Source organism: Acomys minous (genome assembly GCF_964271855.1).
Source record: "Acomys minous genome assembly, chromosome: 7".
Taxonomy (NCBI): Eukaryota; Metazoa; Chordata; class Mammalia; order Rodentia; family Muridae; genus Acomys; species Acomys minous.
In genome coordinates, this window is record NC_140488.1 from 96773462 (window position 1) to 96790910 (window position 17449).

The 17449-nt window shown below is 39.7% G+C and overlaps 1 protein-coding gene across 4 annotated transcripts in view; it reads right to left on the minus strand.

Moving 5' to 3' along the window:
- The window catches only part of MOSPD2 (motile sperm domain containing 2), a 47734-nt gene that overhangs the window by 7139 nt on the left and 23146 nt on the right, over positions 1-17449 (minus strand). For 2 of the 4 annotated variants that reach the window (XM_084790334.1, XM_084790337.1), the window contains exons 8-15: positions 15558-15682; positions 11862-12038; positions 11057-11169; positions 8730-8826; positions 8459-8555; positions 7910-8039; positions 5226-5328; positions 1604-4145 (exon numbers count right to left, since the gene is read on the minus strand). In XM_084790334.1, coding sequence (XP_084646460.1) covers positions 4008-4145; positions 5226-5328; positions 7910-8039; positions 8459-8555; positions 8730-8826; positions 11057-11169; positions 11862-12038; positions 15558-15682 — 980 coding nt within the window. In that variant the 3' untranslated portion in view covers positions 1604-4007. Of the gene's footprint in view, positions 1-1603; positions 4146-5225; positions 5329-7909; positions 8040-8458; positions 8556-8729; positions 8827-11056; positions 11170-11861; positions 12039-15557; positions 15683-17449 lie in introns of those variants that run through there. The other 2 variants (XM_084790336.1, XM_084790335.1) reach the window with 2 other exon arrangements.

Here is a 17449-nt window from a genome sequence, read left to right on the forward strand (position 1 = left end):
GAAGCTCAGGAGTTTTTCTTCAAGCACTAGCCACTAGTTTTATTTTTGGAAACAGGATCTCTCTTACTGAGTAGGTTGGACAGGCTGGCCAGGGAGCTCTGGGATTCTCCTGTCTGCTTCCCTAGTGCCTGCGTTACATGCATGCAGCTGGGCTTTTTTGGCCTTTTAAAAAAGTGTGCTTCAGCGACCACATTCAGGTCTACATGCTTAAAACGCAACTAGTTTTTTTCTGGCTGAGCTAAGTGCCCAGTCCTAGTTATCTTGCAGTGTTTTAACATGCACAAAAGATTACGACATATGAGTGGGGCAGGGAAGGTATGAGATTTTGAACATTAAAAGACACTACTGTTTATTCAGAGGCAGGAAAGCATCAGTATGCAAATGGCAAAGACATGGTGTGGTGATCTTACTGGGGTACCGGGGTAAGGGCAGGAACATCAAGTGAGGCAAGTTTAGAGCACTGACATTTGGTTCTGAGTGAGGTGCAATATTCTGGACATTCAACTGTGAACAGTTCTAGGAAGAGGGAAGCCAGGCTCAGAGAACAGGTTAAATATGTTATTTCCTCACTCTTACACTTATCACGTGTAACAGATCACCCAATAGGGAGAAGCTATGCATGGGCTACCTTTCTCCAGATACAAAGTGCAGGGAGGTAACTAGGATGCAGGCAGTCTGCCTGCCTAGCCACTGCCTTGGCTGGAACAAACAGAAAGATTTCCAGCCAGTTTCTTGGGGCTCTGGAGGGAGGAAAGTGCATCTGGGAGGGCCCACAGTACCCATGGTGTCAGGAACCCTCCAGTGAGTACTGAAAATTGCAAGGAGAAAATGTAGCTTTCTGTGACTAATCCTTGCCTAAGTGGACATTTCCCTCAAGTGGCTCACTGCCTAAAAAACCTTTCTTTAGGAAAGATCACCCAGGCTCAGGCTGGTACTTCTACCTGTTAATATTCTGTCACCCTAAGTCCCTCTTTCTTTTATCACATGTATTACAGTCTTTTCCTACCTGATCTGTATCTCTGTTTTACAAGGTAGGAGGACCAATTATTCATTTTGGTTTTGTGTGTGTGTGGGGCTGCTTTGCTGGACAGTTATGTCTTCTAATAGTGAGGGGACAAATGTTATCAGCTTCAAAGGCCTCTTCTGTCACCGGCTTGAGCTGCCCTTCTACCCCTCTATCACTTATCGGCCTAAGGCTGTGCTTCACTGGGCGAACAGTCAATGGTGCACTGGCATCTTCAAGGCACCTGGATGTACATGTGCCTCAGGTACAAAGGTGTGGATAGAAGGACTCAAGGAGAAGTACATGGGGCAATCCAGACCTATGTGGCTCCAAGGAGGGCTTAAGAGCCTCAAGCCAAGGCAGTGAGTTTAAAGCTAAGAACTGCACTGGTGTGCTGCCTAAACTAGTCATAGGGATGAGGAGAAACAGGACACACTCGAGGACAGAGTCTCCTAATACGGGATTCATCTTGGCAAGCTGAAATGCTGTCCATATAAAAATGGAAGGTGGATCCAAACAGAATTACAATGATCTTTCAAAGGGCAGAGTCTGTCTGAATATTGATTTTTAAAAAATGTCTTATCAATTAGAGACAAGAGGTTTTTTTTCCTGATGATATTTATTTCATAAATGTAATTATTTTCTAAAACATATTAAAATAGAAAACATGTTCTTTTGATCAATTTATACAAAGAAAATACCAATATAGTAATAAAAATACTGAAAATATATGAAAAGCACCAGAACATTAGAGAAATTACACTGGCAACAATTCTAGGAATATATTTTTTTATAATTGTACAATAAAGTGCTATTAAATCCAGTCAAAATTAGTGGCAAGATATAAAAAGTTATGGTTTTATGAAATTTGAGACTAGGTTTACCAGAAATTGCATTTTAGGCTACTTGCAGATCAAACTAATGATCTTTTATTAATGTTTTCATGGAAAATGTATTAATTTCCATTCCCAAATGAAAACAAAAATAAAAATGAAAATCCCTGGTAATTTGATCATGAAAAGGCAATGACATGATTAAAGATAAAATTATTGATCAGAATACCAAAAATAATCATGCAAATGTAATTAAAATAAATCAAATGACAGAACAAAATAAAATGTAACTATATGATTAATCAAGATTAATGGAAAAATTTAGATATCTTTGACATGATGTTAATTTTCTGCAGTTCCATTTAGTCACAATCACCACACAGAAATGGTAACAAGGTATGTTACTAAATTCAATTGATCAGATATCAAGCAAGGAAAGGTATTTAGTGTGTCATCATGATTTTCTTATGAAACATTAAAGGGACACTGTTAAGACAATTATATGGACAATTATATTGGTCATCTTGACTACTGAAGTCCTTGTTTATCTGATGAGGAATGAAAAGCATTAGACAAGTATTTTGGGATGAGATTATATTAAGGCCCCAAATCTACCACTTGGGAAGTAACTGTGAACATACAGGGACATAGGTACTGTGCACAGTACTTAGGGTGGACTGCAGTCTGTTTCACATCTGGAGGTGGCAAACTGAAACAGAAAAACCCAAATTAAGACCAAGTATCACACTAGTGTCCATTTAAGGTTTTATTTCCTCAGCCGAGTTGTTAAGGGGCTGTCATATCACTCCTCAAAACTCAGTTTTGGAAGCAATTTCTTCAAGACGACAGCCCCTTACTCTACTTCTGAGAATATCTCCAACCATAGCTAAATATTCATTTGCTGGGCACACTACTTTTCTTTCGTAAAATGGAGACATATATCTGAACCTAAAGTGACAGAAACTGGTCATGTTAATGATAACACCAAGTAAGCTTCTGCAAGGTGTATCTCGGTAGGGATTTAGGAGCCATCTATGAGTGGGTATGAGTGTAGCAGAGGCAGAGAGATTATCAAGTGGACCAGAGAATGCACCGGGAGTGGGGTTTCCCATTCTCTAAGCCTCTGTGCTTTGCCTTTTATATTTGCACACATGGTTACTCCAGTCTTTTCAAAGTTTCCTTCTCACCAACAATTTTAACCAAGGCCATCTTGAACCTAAGGTTAATTATGCTAATGAACACCTAAAAAAAAAAGACTTAAAAAAAAGTTACCTAATGCCTTTCATTTAAAAATGAGGGTGAATCTGGAATAATCTGTGGTGCCCTAGAATGAAGATGAAGATGGAACAATGGGAGAGTAGTAGGCCCTTATAATAAACCAGGCAAAAGGTTCAGTGTCCAAACATAGGGTACAGCATGAAACTGCATAGAATTAACAAGAAAGAGGGGTTGCTTTGGAGACTTTCTTTCTGGGCACTGATAAGAGAAATCAAAGAGAATCTAACCACAGGGAGCTTTCTGTAGTGTATCGAAAGCAGAGTATTCACTAAAGAGCCCAGAGTAACAAGGGGCACTGAGAAACAAAGGCTAAGGTGGTTTGGCATCAAATAGCTTTACATTCCAAAAGAATATTGACTATCATCTGGAAGTAGTTCTCCAAGTTACAAAGTTATGATTACATAAATTACTCTGTTTAAGTATGCTTCCTCTTTAATATACATGTTTTTATACATAGTATAGAAAAGCTAATAACTCAGCTCTGCTAGTAATTCTGTATTTTTAAAAAAGCAGATTATACTTTTTGGCTACAACAAAGCATGTTACTTAGACCTCTCAGCTCAGCTTGTATATTTACATGACAAAACTTTGCTTTGAAAGCATTCGAATCAAAAAGAAAAAATAAGTTATGTTGACACTATTATTTTGTACAATGCATATACCTTTACTTAGTTTCCTAACTAGCTATAGTCTCTAATAATCAATACCTTGACCATATTTCTCTATCCAAATAACTTATTTTCAATATAGGCACCCTCCTGTGTGCTGCGTATTTCCTTGTAGGAAGCCCAAGTGTACAGTAGTTATAGAAGCTGGGTGGAGAAGTTTGGGTGGGGTCTATATACCTTTTCCAGATAATAAAGTAGTTATGTTTCTGACCAAGTATCACTTGTTTAACTGTATAATGAATAAAAGAAAGAAACAACAAAAGCAAGCAAGACCATTGTTAAGGCAAGCAGTAGCTGTTGAAACCAGATAGAGCGCTGCAGTTGGTCTTCCAGTTTCCTATTGCTGTCTAGTAAACGATTGAGCTGAATGGGAAGAAAAAAAAAAGGATGAAAGATTGATATCAATAAAACAAGCATTAATCATGAGAATGCCAAACTGGAATATCAGAACTCTAAATACTGAAGGGCTGAGGCCCATCTACTCTGAATGACTGGGGGCTGGAAAGCAAGGAGACACCTAATGTGTTTGGTGGAGACATACATCCCTGATGCTCTACTCTAAGAGGTCCAATGTTTTTAGTTAAGACAAAAACAAAGTATTCACTTTCTGGGGCTTCCCAGACATCTTTGAGATATTTATCTCTCTGGTTTTTCTTTTCTTTTACATTCTGGGCATCACATGTAGGGCATTGTGTCAAGTAAGTAGTCCACCACTGAGATATATTCAAGAAGCCCCTTTGCTTCTTTCTAATTGAAATGTACTAGCTGGTGCCCTTTTATACAAGACAGGAGTATTCTGTAAACAAAGAAGCACCAGGGGTTTACTATCTGGTCCAGATTCCATAGTAAAATTGCGAGGCTTTAAACCCTCAGAAACCTTGTGAAAGCAACCTGCCACTTACAATTTCTGATGGGCCTCTTTGCAATGAAGAGGGCACTTCCAAGACAGGTGTGGTGGCTCACACCTGTAACTCTAACACTTGGAAGGCTGAGGCAGGCATATAGGATGATTGCAAGGAGTTCCAGGCCAGCCTGGGTTCAAAGTGAGTCCTACTTTCTAAAAATCAAGCAAAACAAAACAAAACCCCCAAAAAACAAAACAAAAAAAAACCAACTGACCAACCAACCAAAAACCAAAACAAACAAAATACCCCCTCAAAAAAAACAAAACAAAAAACCCAACAACAAAACCACAAAAGCCTCAAACAAACAAAAACAAAACCCCAGAGCCTCCCCCCACCCAAACAAAAAACAAATTCTAAATCCCACAAAGCAAACCAAACCAAAAGCAAAAGAGGAAGAAAGAGAGGGATAGAGAGCCAAAACGAAACTTCGGTAGGGTCTCTGCTCAAAGTTTCTGCTACATTAGTAAAGCACAGGCATCCTTGTGGTGCTGCTTAGCACTGGTGATCTGTTTGCCTAGGGAGAAGAAAGTGCACTCACTTGTAGGTACAGATCTTCACTGGTTTTATCTGACATGGCAGAGACACCATCTTTCAGCATGAGACTGTTTGGTTTGCTGCTCTCAACCGTATGGCATCTTAACCTACAAGAAGTCAGAGGAAATATAACTTTTTCAAAGCTTTAGTAAATCTTTTTTTTTCCGAAAGCAAAATAGGAAATGCAGAATTAAGAGCAAGTGGCTGTGCATTGGAGATGGGAGGTTTCATTCCTCCCCCTATGCTCAACTCCGAAAGCAGCTCAGTCTATATTTATCTGTTACCTTTCAGGGTATTTATTCTTTTCTCCATTGAAAATCAAAGCTGGGGTTTTGTGCTTGCTTATAAACCACTGATCTTAACTCTCAGCTCCCCTGTAGCTACCTGATGTGTATAAAGCACAAGGGAAGGCATACTGCCCACTGCTACAGGGGATTCAACAGAAAGCTTTTTATTGTTGTTCAGTAGAATTTCCTCAGATTATCCTTCAATTTTTAGAATGGAGAATGGTGCTTTACTTGAGCTGTTAATACCAAACTGCCAGGATCCCTCCCACCTTCTAGGTAGGAACAGTGCTTCTCTCTTGATGGTTCCAGAGAAGGCAGCCATTATGAACTGGTAAAACCCAAAGCAAGGAAATTAAAGCAACTTATAGTTACCAAAACCCCTCATTTTCAGTGTTTCAGAAGCACTTTGAATTAATCTTGAATTCTTTTTGTGTTACTTGTTTTTAATATTTCAAAAAGTGTTCATACTTTTAACCCAAACCAAAAACGATCTTGAGTCTCAGGTCACCCTTGGAGTGAACAGCAAAGCTCTGTTTTATGAACACAGCAAACTAAACTAAACCAACCAACCGAAGCATGACCAAATGCAGGTTTGTTCCTATGACTGGATTTGAAATTTGAAGTATGTTATTTAGTGAAAAGCAGGTTTAGCCTCTACTCTGACCTAGCCCTGAGTCAAGCTTTCCAAAGATCCTGGAAAGAAGTTCTTGTTAACTTTTTTTTTTTTAGGAGAACTGTTACAAGTTTGAGGCTAACCTTGCCTACACAATGAGACCCTGTCTCAAAAAAACACCCTCTCCATTCCAACAGGACACCTCAACACTAAAACAGAAAGAAAACCACTATCAACAACAACAACAACAACAACCTCCAAAAACCACAACAAAGAGAAGTGAGAACACAGTTGCTCTGTAATCGGCCATATCTCTAGTTTAGCCCGGTGCTCCCCATCTATGTCTTCGGCGTGGGCTCTATCTAGTGTGGCTCCTGTCTCCTCAAAGTGTTCTTTGAGATCATCAATGTGTTCAGTAATGTGACTGTCAGTGGGCAGTGCCCATACTGCACCTTTCTTTTTCTGCATGGCAATGCTTGGTACCATTGTTCACTTCTGCTCTGTGAAACACTTTCTTCCCTGAGCTTTAATAACCTCACAAGAGCTGTCCCTTGACCACAGACTTCTCTTCTAGGTTGGGCAAATTCGATAATCCTCATAAGCAATAATCTCGGGCTCTGCTAGCAGTCTCTTGGACACCCCCATTCCCATTAAGGAAAATAGACCTCCTTGCTTTTTTTCATATAAGTCAAGCCCATTTCTTTCTTTTTTGTTTGTTTATTTGTTTTTGTTTTTTGAGACATGGTTTCTCTGTGTTCTGTGTAGCCTTGGCTGTTCTGGACTCGCTTTGTAGATCAGGCTGGCCTTGAACTCACAATGATCCACCTGCCTCTGCCTCCTGTGTGCTGGGATTAAAGGCGTGTGCCACCATGCTGGCCCCATTTCTTTTTCTTGGAACTTGCTTTGCCCTCCACCATGAAGCTCTTTGTGCAGTTACAATCAGTCACAATGTGACTTCCTCTTTCACTTCCTTCAGGTCCTAGCCAATGTGCCTGCAGAGAGATCTGTTCTTAACCAATTCCTCTATAAACCAGGGCCTCCTATCTCAGTGCTACTGATTTGTGGGGGTGGGGAGGGCTCATGATTTTCGGGGAGTGGTGTTCATAAAATGCACCACAGGAGGCTTAGGAGCATTTGCTAGATGCTCACTGTACCCCACCACTGAGTTGTGAAAAACAAAGATGTCTCTGGATGATGGCAAATGTCCTTGGGAGGAGCAAAATTGATGCCACCCCAATAAATTGTAATCCCATTTATATAGGTGTAAAGAGGTCTTGTTTTGTTTCCTTTATTTCCATAAAGACATTTGTCACAGCTGACTACAGGTGTACATACAGGTACACAAGTGTGCATTCCCTTTTAAATAGAATACTGTATCCATGTTTTTGTGAGCAGCTTTTCTAATTGTTATCTACTGTGGTTTCTTCCCACGGGAACAACTGACTAGATACTCTGAGCTGCTCCAATGGATCTCATTAGGACCTGTGCCACTTTATGTCCCGCCTTTCACTTTGACTTTTCACTTCCACAGACAGTACTGCCACAGTCTATGAACTAGGTGAGCATTCTGACAAGGGGAACTTGAAGGTCAGAGATGTACACCTGTCCACTGGTCAGTTCCTGAGTAGCTCCCCTTCTTTAACCCAGGCAGCCTAAGAATCTGACAGTTGCAAAGAAAGAACAGTGACACCCCCCCACCCCCCCACCCCCGCTGCCTGCTCCCGTGAAGGAATTTCTGATTCCAAGTCTTCTACCACATTAGAGAGGCTGTCAGTAAAAATTGTTTACCTGTGTTCCATCACTTTGCTTCTTGGAACTTCTTTCCAGAACTGAGTCAATTCTGCTGGCCCAGTGCCAGATGACTGCTCCATTTCAGCAGCCATTATCAGAAACCGGTCTTGGGCAGAGACTGTTAATCCTGCATTCCAAATGCATAATTTAACACATGAGTACCAACCGTCACAGGGGCTGGATATGTGGCTTAAGGCATTACTATTTTAAAATATTTTTTATTATTTAAAACAAATTTTAACTTGAAAGATATTTTGATCATATTCTTCTCCTCTTCCAAGTCCTTTCACATCCTCTCCCCATCACTACCCATCCAACTTGAAGTTCTTTCTTAAAAACAAAACAAAACAAAACAAAACAAAAACCCAAAACCTAAATACAACACCCCCTCAACCAAGAAAACAAAATAAAACACCACCCAGAAAACACCCTTACCCCAGCAAATGTAACCAAATAAAGGCACTCAAACAGTCCTGGGGAGTCCATTATATGTTAGTTGTTTGCTTCTGAACATGACAGAAAAAAATATAAGGAAAGGCAACTCACCGCCATGTGGAGAAACAACTATATCAACTGAAGCGCCAGGATCACAGCTGCTGTTGCTTGGCTTGACTCTGTATTTTTCTGGAGCAGTAGTTCTCACCTGGTTAGAAACACAGTTACCTTTAATCCCAACACTCAGGAGGCAGAGGCAGGTGGATGGCTGTGAGTTTGAGGCCAGCAGGGTATACAAAGAGAGTTCCAGGACATCCAGGGATATTACACAGAGAAACCCTGTCTTGAAAAGCCCCCCCAAAAAAATTTTTTTTAATTTTACCTTAAAGGCCACTATATTTTTTGTGATGTTTGTCAACACTATTAGAGTTTTCTTTTCTCCAGATTCAATGCTTCCAAAATATAATTCTTCTGCTGGGCTAGGTGGAAAAACAAAGAAGGCATTTGTAGTACTCAGACTAAACAGCGGTGTATTCATAAGTCTGAAAGAACGCCTTACTGATAGTTTATGTACATTTGTATGAAGAGACTTCCTTATAAAAGATGGTGATTTTAAAAAGGTACCTAATACAATTTCACATTTTAAACTTACCGAAGCTATGCATGCTAGGAAGCCCTATGGTTTTCCCAAAGGTCAGAAAGAAAATAGGAAAGGAACAGAAGAGAATTATGAAGATGTTGAATTAATCCTATAATCAACACAATCTTAGGTGGATCTGCTTAAACTCTTTGGGAGGTTATGGATTATAATCAAAGCACCAAAGCCATTGCGGCTTCAGTGGTCCCTAATTACTAATGGATTAGATTTGACCACCTTTTTTTACACCAACGGTGAAGAACATAATCTTACAGAAAGATTATTAGGGGATATATTTAAGTAACAATCATTCTTTACTACTCAATAGCTTTTCTGAGAATAGAGGAAAAAAGACATGGAAAGAAATTTGGAATAGCTCTAGAGGGCAGTTAAATTGGTAAAACTAGAAATCCTCAAGCATCTAGGTTTCCTGTTATTGGCTACTGGAATATCTACAATCTAAAATGAAAAGACTAAACTCTACAGAAACATTGTGTAGTTCAATCATATTAGCCAAACTGCATCAGGTGCCTCAAAATGACAGGAAGGATGTTTGGGGTAGTGTTTTTTGGTTTAAATTAAAAAGGGAATAGCTTAAGTAATTTTTCACAGAACCCTAAGCTTTTATATATGTAATCCAACTCCAACAGGAAGGTTTTGAGAGTCTTTAGGTAGCTCAGGCTAGCTTGCCTCTTAGGACTTCTGGAATTGAAGGCTTGCATTGCTACTCCCAGTTGGAGGGATGCTTCTGTTATGTTACATAAGAAATGGCTTGCACATCAAGGATATTCATTAATCTAGAGAACACATGTGATTAAGGATGAACTTACCCACCTTTGGGCAAGATGGTAATAGTACATGATTTCTCAAAACTTTTTGGAACTCAAAGAACAGGAGACATGAAAACCAGCAACGTTAGAGATGTCAGAGCATCAATAAAGGGTATACTAATCACAGGCAGCTTGGGGAGATGACATGGTGGGATCCTTGTGCACGTGACTCTAATGGGGGCATTGGGAGTGGAGTTATGTTCAAAATGCAATCCTGGAAGTTGTCCTAGTCTGGCCTGCCTTTCCAGCTTCTCTCACTTTTAAACCCCAAGAGTTGCAGGCTAGGGTCTATGTTTTGGATGGGTTCTCTGAGAAGCATGGAACGTTGATGTCCAAACTAGCAGTAGGAAAGGCACAAACATACAACTCTGTGGAAAATGGCAAAGAAAAATTGTGGGAGACAAAAATTAAGCTATGCTTCTCTTTCTTACTCATTTACATATACCAACAATGGCAATAAACTCGACTCCAACAGGAATCAACACGCATGTTAGCAAAGTGGTTTTGTGACTTAGAGGATTTCAGATTACACTTTTTTTTTAGAAGTCTGGCTGTATTGCTGAAGGATGATATACTTCATAGTTATATTTGGAAGTTTTAAGGAAAGGGACAAAAAGGCCACATTACATCATCACTAACTAGTGTTGGTATAGCAATATTGAACATACTACAGGAACTAGCTTCTTTTTTTTTCTTTTTTCTTTTCAATGTTGGGGATCAAATTCAGGGCTATATACAATGTAGGCAAGCATTCCACCTATGAGCTGTACTCCCAGCTCCCAATCCCAAATCTCTGGGATTAATAACCTGGAACACAGATAAATATGTCTAAAAATAGGGTTTAGTTAAAACCCCTTTCTTCTAGAGCACACTGTTTTTTCAGAAGGTCAAATAAAAAAAAAAACACATCCTCTTATTTTTTACAAGTATCAGTAATATAACCAATTACATCATTAAGATTTATTAATAAAGGAATATTTGATATTACTATCTTAAGTGTGATGAGGATTTGACACACGCTCAATGGAAGAAATAATAAAAGGGTAGTTAGAAATGGACACTAAGTCTAGAAAACAAGGCAAATTGTACTGTCAACAAATTGTACTCTCTTCTCTCAACAGTTTAAACAACAGGGGAGAAGCTTTCTTAATCTTAATCCTGTAAGACCCACCCCCTACCCCAAACATGGCCAAGATGATCAAGGTATTGCTTCAACAATGCAGTGAATAAAACTTTTGTTACCTGATGTGGAGTAAGGGCCCTTTAAAAACACTCAATGGCTTTTTAAATGTTTTCATCTTTGAATCGACTTTTTCATTTTCATCTGTTTTGGAAGCAGACTCAGTTGGGTTAATCTACGGATCAAAAAATAAAAACAGAAACAAGGGAGAAAAAATGAAAGTGATTTAGTTCTAGTTGGCCAGGAGAACAAATAAACATTTGGTTCAATGCAAATTAGAGTTTTAAACATGTTTTTAACATGTTTAGCATGTCTGCACAACATATTTAACATATATTGACATGATGACAAAATTATTTATATGATCTCTTATAAACAGGCCATTCTTGAAAATATTCATTCTAAATGACAATGTATTTATTAAGCAAGCTCTTGCTAAGTGTTATATAGAGCTACAATTAACAAGCTCTTCAAAATTAGATAAAGAGGAACAGGATCCAGGTGAAATGTCAAATTAATCACTTTAATTTCTATCTTAGAAAAATAAATATATTTTTGACAAAAAAAAATTCCTTCTAGAGGTACTTTGCCAAGTTTTACACAGAGTATGGTCTCAGCTCCTTTTACACAAAACAAAAAGTATGCTGCAATTCACTTCACTTCATCCCTCTTCCATTTTTTCAGGAAAGATACATTAGCAAGGTAACTGGATTATCTCAAGGACACGGGCAGCTAGTGGCAGAACTGGGAAGACATCACAGCACTTTTGCCCTGGTGCTGGGGATTGGAACTAGGCCATCATGTATGCTGGGCAAGTACTATACCACTGATCTATGTGCCAAGCTTTAGAGGACAGATTTTGATTACCTTTTCTGACAGAGCTGGTTGTTCCTCATTAGAAATCGTTTCCAAGGTTTCCTTACCATCACCTTCTATATCTTCTTTACTTGAGGTCTCATCCTCACTGGCAATCGGCCCATTTTCACACAGTGGTGTCTGGAAGTCATCATCTACCAGGGGTGGGTAGCTATACTTGAAAGGATCCTAAAGGAGAGAATTTTCACTGCCAACCTGCTAGTAATGTGGAGAGAAATAATCCCCTTATGGTATACTGAAAATTGATCATTTTGGTCAAGAAAATAAGCTTAATTATAAAGAAAAATGGGATTCATTTCAATCTAGAAAGGGAAAGAACAAAAAAATAAAGATAATTATAGGCTCGTAAGAAGAAAATCGAGTTAGATCTTTAGCTTACTCCACACAAGAAAAGAAGTTCAGATGGCTAAAAGCATTAAATGTAGTATGTATATCTTGTTATATCTTCTGTGGTTTTTAAACCATAGATATGTGCATTAAAATCGAGGACGAATAGAACAAATGAACAAAAATCTAAGTAGGGCAGCCTCTTCTACACACACAGCACAGAACACAGCTGGTGCAATAATACTGATAATTGGGTCTCAACTCGTCTCAATGGTAGAGAATTTCCCTGGCATGTGTGAGAACTTGGGTTCAATGCCTAGCACTACAAAACAAAACAAACACCCAATCAATTAACAAATTAAAAAAAACAAAAGCAAAGTATAAAAATATGAAGATAGCAAAAGATGACTCTGTGGGCAAAGTGACTACTGAGCAAGTATGATGGCTTGCATTTAGATCCCATGTGAAAAGCCATGTGTGGTAATACTTGCCTGTAATTCTAGTACTGGGAGGCATAGACAGGAGGACCCTAGTAGCTCAGTGGCTAACCAGTCTAGCTAATCAGTAAGTTCCAGGTACAGTGAGAGACCCTGTCTCAAAAAATAAGGTGGAGAGCAAGAGAGGAAGACATCTAATGTTGACTCCTAGCCTCCACATGTACATACAAACATTATACATCACACAGAATCAAGCATAATAAACACAAGGGCTGGTGGTCCAGTGGGGGGTGGTGGTGGTGCTTACAGCTCTATCAGAGACCAGAGTTTGGATGCCAGCACCCACATCATGCAACTAACTCACAGAAGACTGTTCTTGTGAGTCCAGCTCCAAGGTATTTTTAAATGTCTCCTTTGGCCTCCAAGGGTACCTTCATATATGTGCGCGCGCACGCGCGCGCGCACACACACAATATATATATATACATACATACATACACCAAAACATATGTAAACAAAACACACAAAGAAATGAGCATGATAGTAATATACTTATAATCTGAGTACTTTAGAGGCTGAGGATTTGGAAGTTTGAGTCAAGACTGAGCTACAAGAGACCTCAAAATAAAACAAAAAAAGGGGGAAGTTGCAATGATGGTTTTACTTTGATTAAAAGTTAAGTATAGTATCTGAAATCTAGGTCAAAATGTAAACTGTAAAGCTTCAGAATAAGAAAGATGCAGACTTCAAATACTTTTTTTTGCCTTAAGTCTCTTCTAATTAATGAAAACATACAGAAGGACACTGGAAATTTAATCTTGCTAGCCCTCGGTTTTCTTTAAATGCAATATTGCCAGGCAGGCAAAATATACTTACAATTATTTACCTAGGTTTCCCACTTTAGGAAAAGTCACTTTCACATTCATTTTCACAGCTGTGTAAATACTAAAAAACCTTATTTGAGATAGGGAATCACCATGTAGTTTAGGCTCGCCCAGAACTTGCAATCCTCCATGGCTTCTGCATCAGTTCGTGCCTCCAGGATGCTGGCCTGTTTGAGCTCCTGTCCTGACTTCCTTTAATAATGAACAACACTGTGATAGTGTCAGCTGTCACTACCCCTCCAGTGGAGTCTGTGTGACAAATGTTACTGCACAGTCCGAGGCAATGACCCCTGCCCAGGGAGAGCCTCTTGGAATGGGCCTGACGTTCCTGCCAGGAGTAACTGATTGCAGCCTTCTTGTTTTGGAACATTCTGTCTGTTTTTACTTTCACATCAGATCTTTTCAAACATAACTATGTTGCTAGGAGATGCCCTAACTTGGGATACAGCCAAGGGTCATTCAGGCAGCTTTACCACCGAGTTCGGTTCCACTTGTTAATAAAAACATGGCTAAGGATTAATCATAGTTTATATTATGACTTACAAATAAAGTGACGAGAAGAGCTAAGGAAAAATTGTCTTGACTCACAGATGTTTGGCATAATGAGAGAACAATGACCTTTGATAAAGAGGGCACATGTGTACTGATACCAGTCTAATGGCTTAAGAATGATGAGTCAAGATTGGTGACAATATTATTACTTTGCATCCTGTATTTTCAATTGTATGAAAAAAATGTAACCACAAAAACACTCCCCATTCCAAAAATTGCGTATAAAAACCCAGCTTGCTTGCCTGCAAAATACACTCAGATCAAACTTCCCCTGGGTTTGTCTGTTTGTCACCTCACCTATCTTTGCCCACCAATGCTTCGAGAACTCTCGTTCCCAAGAACCTATACCTGACTGAGACAGTCCGTGGCAGTAAGCCAAAGAAACACTTTTAACCCCAACTAGCTTTTTGGTCATGCTGTTTCATGGCAGCAATAGAAACCCTAAGACACAAGGCTTCCATTGTCCCAGTGGGACTGGGACACTAACTGAGCCACAAAGTCTCCAACCTACAATGTGTCCTGCCTGCAAGATGTGCTGGGACTATGATGCTGCAGAACTTGTGGGAGTGGCCAACTTGTGGGAGTGATCCAACTTGTGGGAGTGGCCAACTTGTAGGAGTGGTCCAACTTGAGACCAATGCCTGACACAACCTGGACGTCCAGGAACCAGAGTCTGGATAGCCCAGAGACCTAGGATAGAACTCGATACAACTGGCCAAAACACATTATTTCTAATTATGTTCTGTTATACTTATAGATTAGTGCCTAGTCCAGTTGTCAGCAGAGAGGCTGCCTTTGGAAGCTGATGGAAGCAGATATAGAGACTCACAGCAAATGTTAGGTGGACAGAAGGTGAGAGGGCCCACATTGGAGGTCTCTATTGCGTCCCTCTCCTCAGCCTTCTGGAAACCTTGTGAAATAGGGGAAGGAAGAATTGTGGGAGCCATAGGGGTCAAGGACACCAGGAGAGCATGGCCCACATAATCAACGAAGCGGAGCTCAAAGGGGCTCACAGAGGCTGAAGCAGCATTCACAGAGCCGGCATGGGTCTGAGCTAGGTCCTTTGTATCTGTGTTATGGTTGCTAGCTTTATTATTTTCTTTTGCGGAGGGAAGGGGGGGGGGACGACTCCTGACAGTGGGAGTTAGGATGTCTCTGACTTCTTTGCTTTCTCTTAGGACCCTTTTCCTTCTACTGGGTTACATCTCCCAGCCTTGATTTGAGGGTTTGTGCTTGGTCTTATTGTAACTTGTGTTACATTTGGTTGATGTCCCTGGGAGGCAGGCCTGCTCTTTTCTAGGGAGGAGATGGGGAATGAGGAGTGGACCTGGGTGAGAGCGGAAGGGAGAGGAAGCTGTAGTCTGGATGTAATGTGTGAGAGAAGAATAAATACAATTTTAAAAATATGCCTTTTTTCTTTTGAGTACATAGTGTAGAATGCCATCCTTCAGTCTTACTCCCTAAGAAGTTTCAGGGTCTGTACTTACTGTGCCACCCATGTGGGGAGGCAGGTATTCCACACTGACGTACTCCTGGATTTCATTCTTACTTGTAAACTTCAACAAACTCACTGCTTCAGGGCCAAGCCAGCTTTTCACAATTTTGAAAGCAGCTGAGAAAAAAACAATCCAGTCAGTGCACTTTCATTTGCTCTGCCAAGCACTTTATTGTATGTGCTAACCCACAACTTCTGAAGCCAGCTTGGATTTAGAACTCTTATGCTTTTCTTCTGAGGCAGGACACTTACCATTCTTTAATTCCAGGAGGTTTTGCGGTATGCATATCCCTCACGGGTCTCAAATGTTCCACAGAGAGTCAGGAAGACTAAATTACCCTGACGTTCACCAACAGGCTTTTCAGGCTTGTGACCTCTGAGCACATTTCTCAGTGGCCTCAACACTGTGACTTTTAGACAGTGAAGCAAACTGTGACTCAGGAAGGGATTGCAGGGTAGTGTGAAGAATCTTTTACTTTGTGCTTCTTCTGATAAACCCTCAGGCTAAAAAACTCTTCTCAAAGGCAAAGGCAGAAACAGGAGGAAGGGCCCCTGCTCGTTATGTGTGTGAGCCAGAACCTGCTTCCTTCCTGACTCAAAATTGCCCTTTTCCCAGGCTGCATAGTTTATATAACCACAAGAAAGCTTCTACAAGAATAAACTACTATAAAAAATAGCTTTCTGACAGTCACAATTCTGTCCTGTGTCGTGTCATTTGTTTTATGCTTATTTAAAAAATTATTTCTAATAGGACATTTTTAACCCATTTTGAAAAAAACTAAAAGCAGAATGTTGCAGTAAATATGCAAAAGTGTTAGTAGAAAAAAAAGCAAATCAGAATAATAAAATCATTAAAGTGTGGTTGACAAAGCCATGTTTTTTATTCTGGTTCACTATGATTTAAGCTTTTGTTCAAATACTATTTAAACTTTCCTTTTCAATTTAAAACAGCTTGTGACTTGACAGGATTGAAGTCATGTTATTGGAATTAAATGAAGTGTTAAATCTGATTTTTTTCATGCCAGCTTTATTGAATTAATTCACAAATGTTTCTAGCTGTGGGTTATCATAAATGGCCTTTTTCAGGGCAAAAAAAATTCTGCCGTGTGCAGTTAAAAATTACCCTTACCTAAAGAGAGGTCTGGCCTTTGCTTCCAGCTTCTGGAAGGTAGCCTTCGTGTTTGTTAGGATTATCTTTTTAAGCCTGGGAGCCTTGGATTTGTGGGAACAACGTGACCTCAGATTTAGGGTGGGACTTGGCTATGAATGCAAAACCAACATGTGATTTAAGGTAGGGGCAGTAGGCCATAGAGTATCAGCAAGCACTAACCACAGGCAAAAGCAATCATGCCCATATAATGGAGCCCCCAAACAATCTCTGATCACCAAGGCATGAAGGCTTTAGTGAATTTCCTTGGTTGACAATGCTTCCCGTGTGCTGCTCACATCAATGCTGGCTGTGTGATTCTGTTTTCACATTTGGAACTTCTCTCTGAATCCCTTCCTTGCAACGGATCCCAGTGGTGAGCATCAGTTGCTTTCAGTGAGTTCTAGCAGTTCAAGTGAGTGGTCAAACATTTGAAAGGTATTTGGGGAACTCCTTGAATTTGTAGAAGGTTGTTTTGTATGGACTGCTAGGATCCCTTTAATATCTACTTGTTTCAACTAAAAAAAAAATCTACTTGTTTCAACAGCACTTTCTGTTCCTACTTTTAAAAACAAATTTTATCATAGGAAGGTGTTAGATTTTTTTTGTCATGTGTTTTTTTTTCCTGTCAACTAAGATGATTCCATAGTTTGGTTTCTTCATTTTATTAATATGGTATATTACACTGATTTTCTTACTTTGAACCAACTTTGTATCATTAAGACAAATCCTACTTA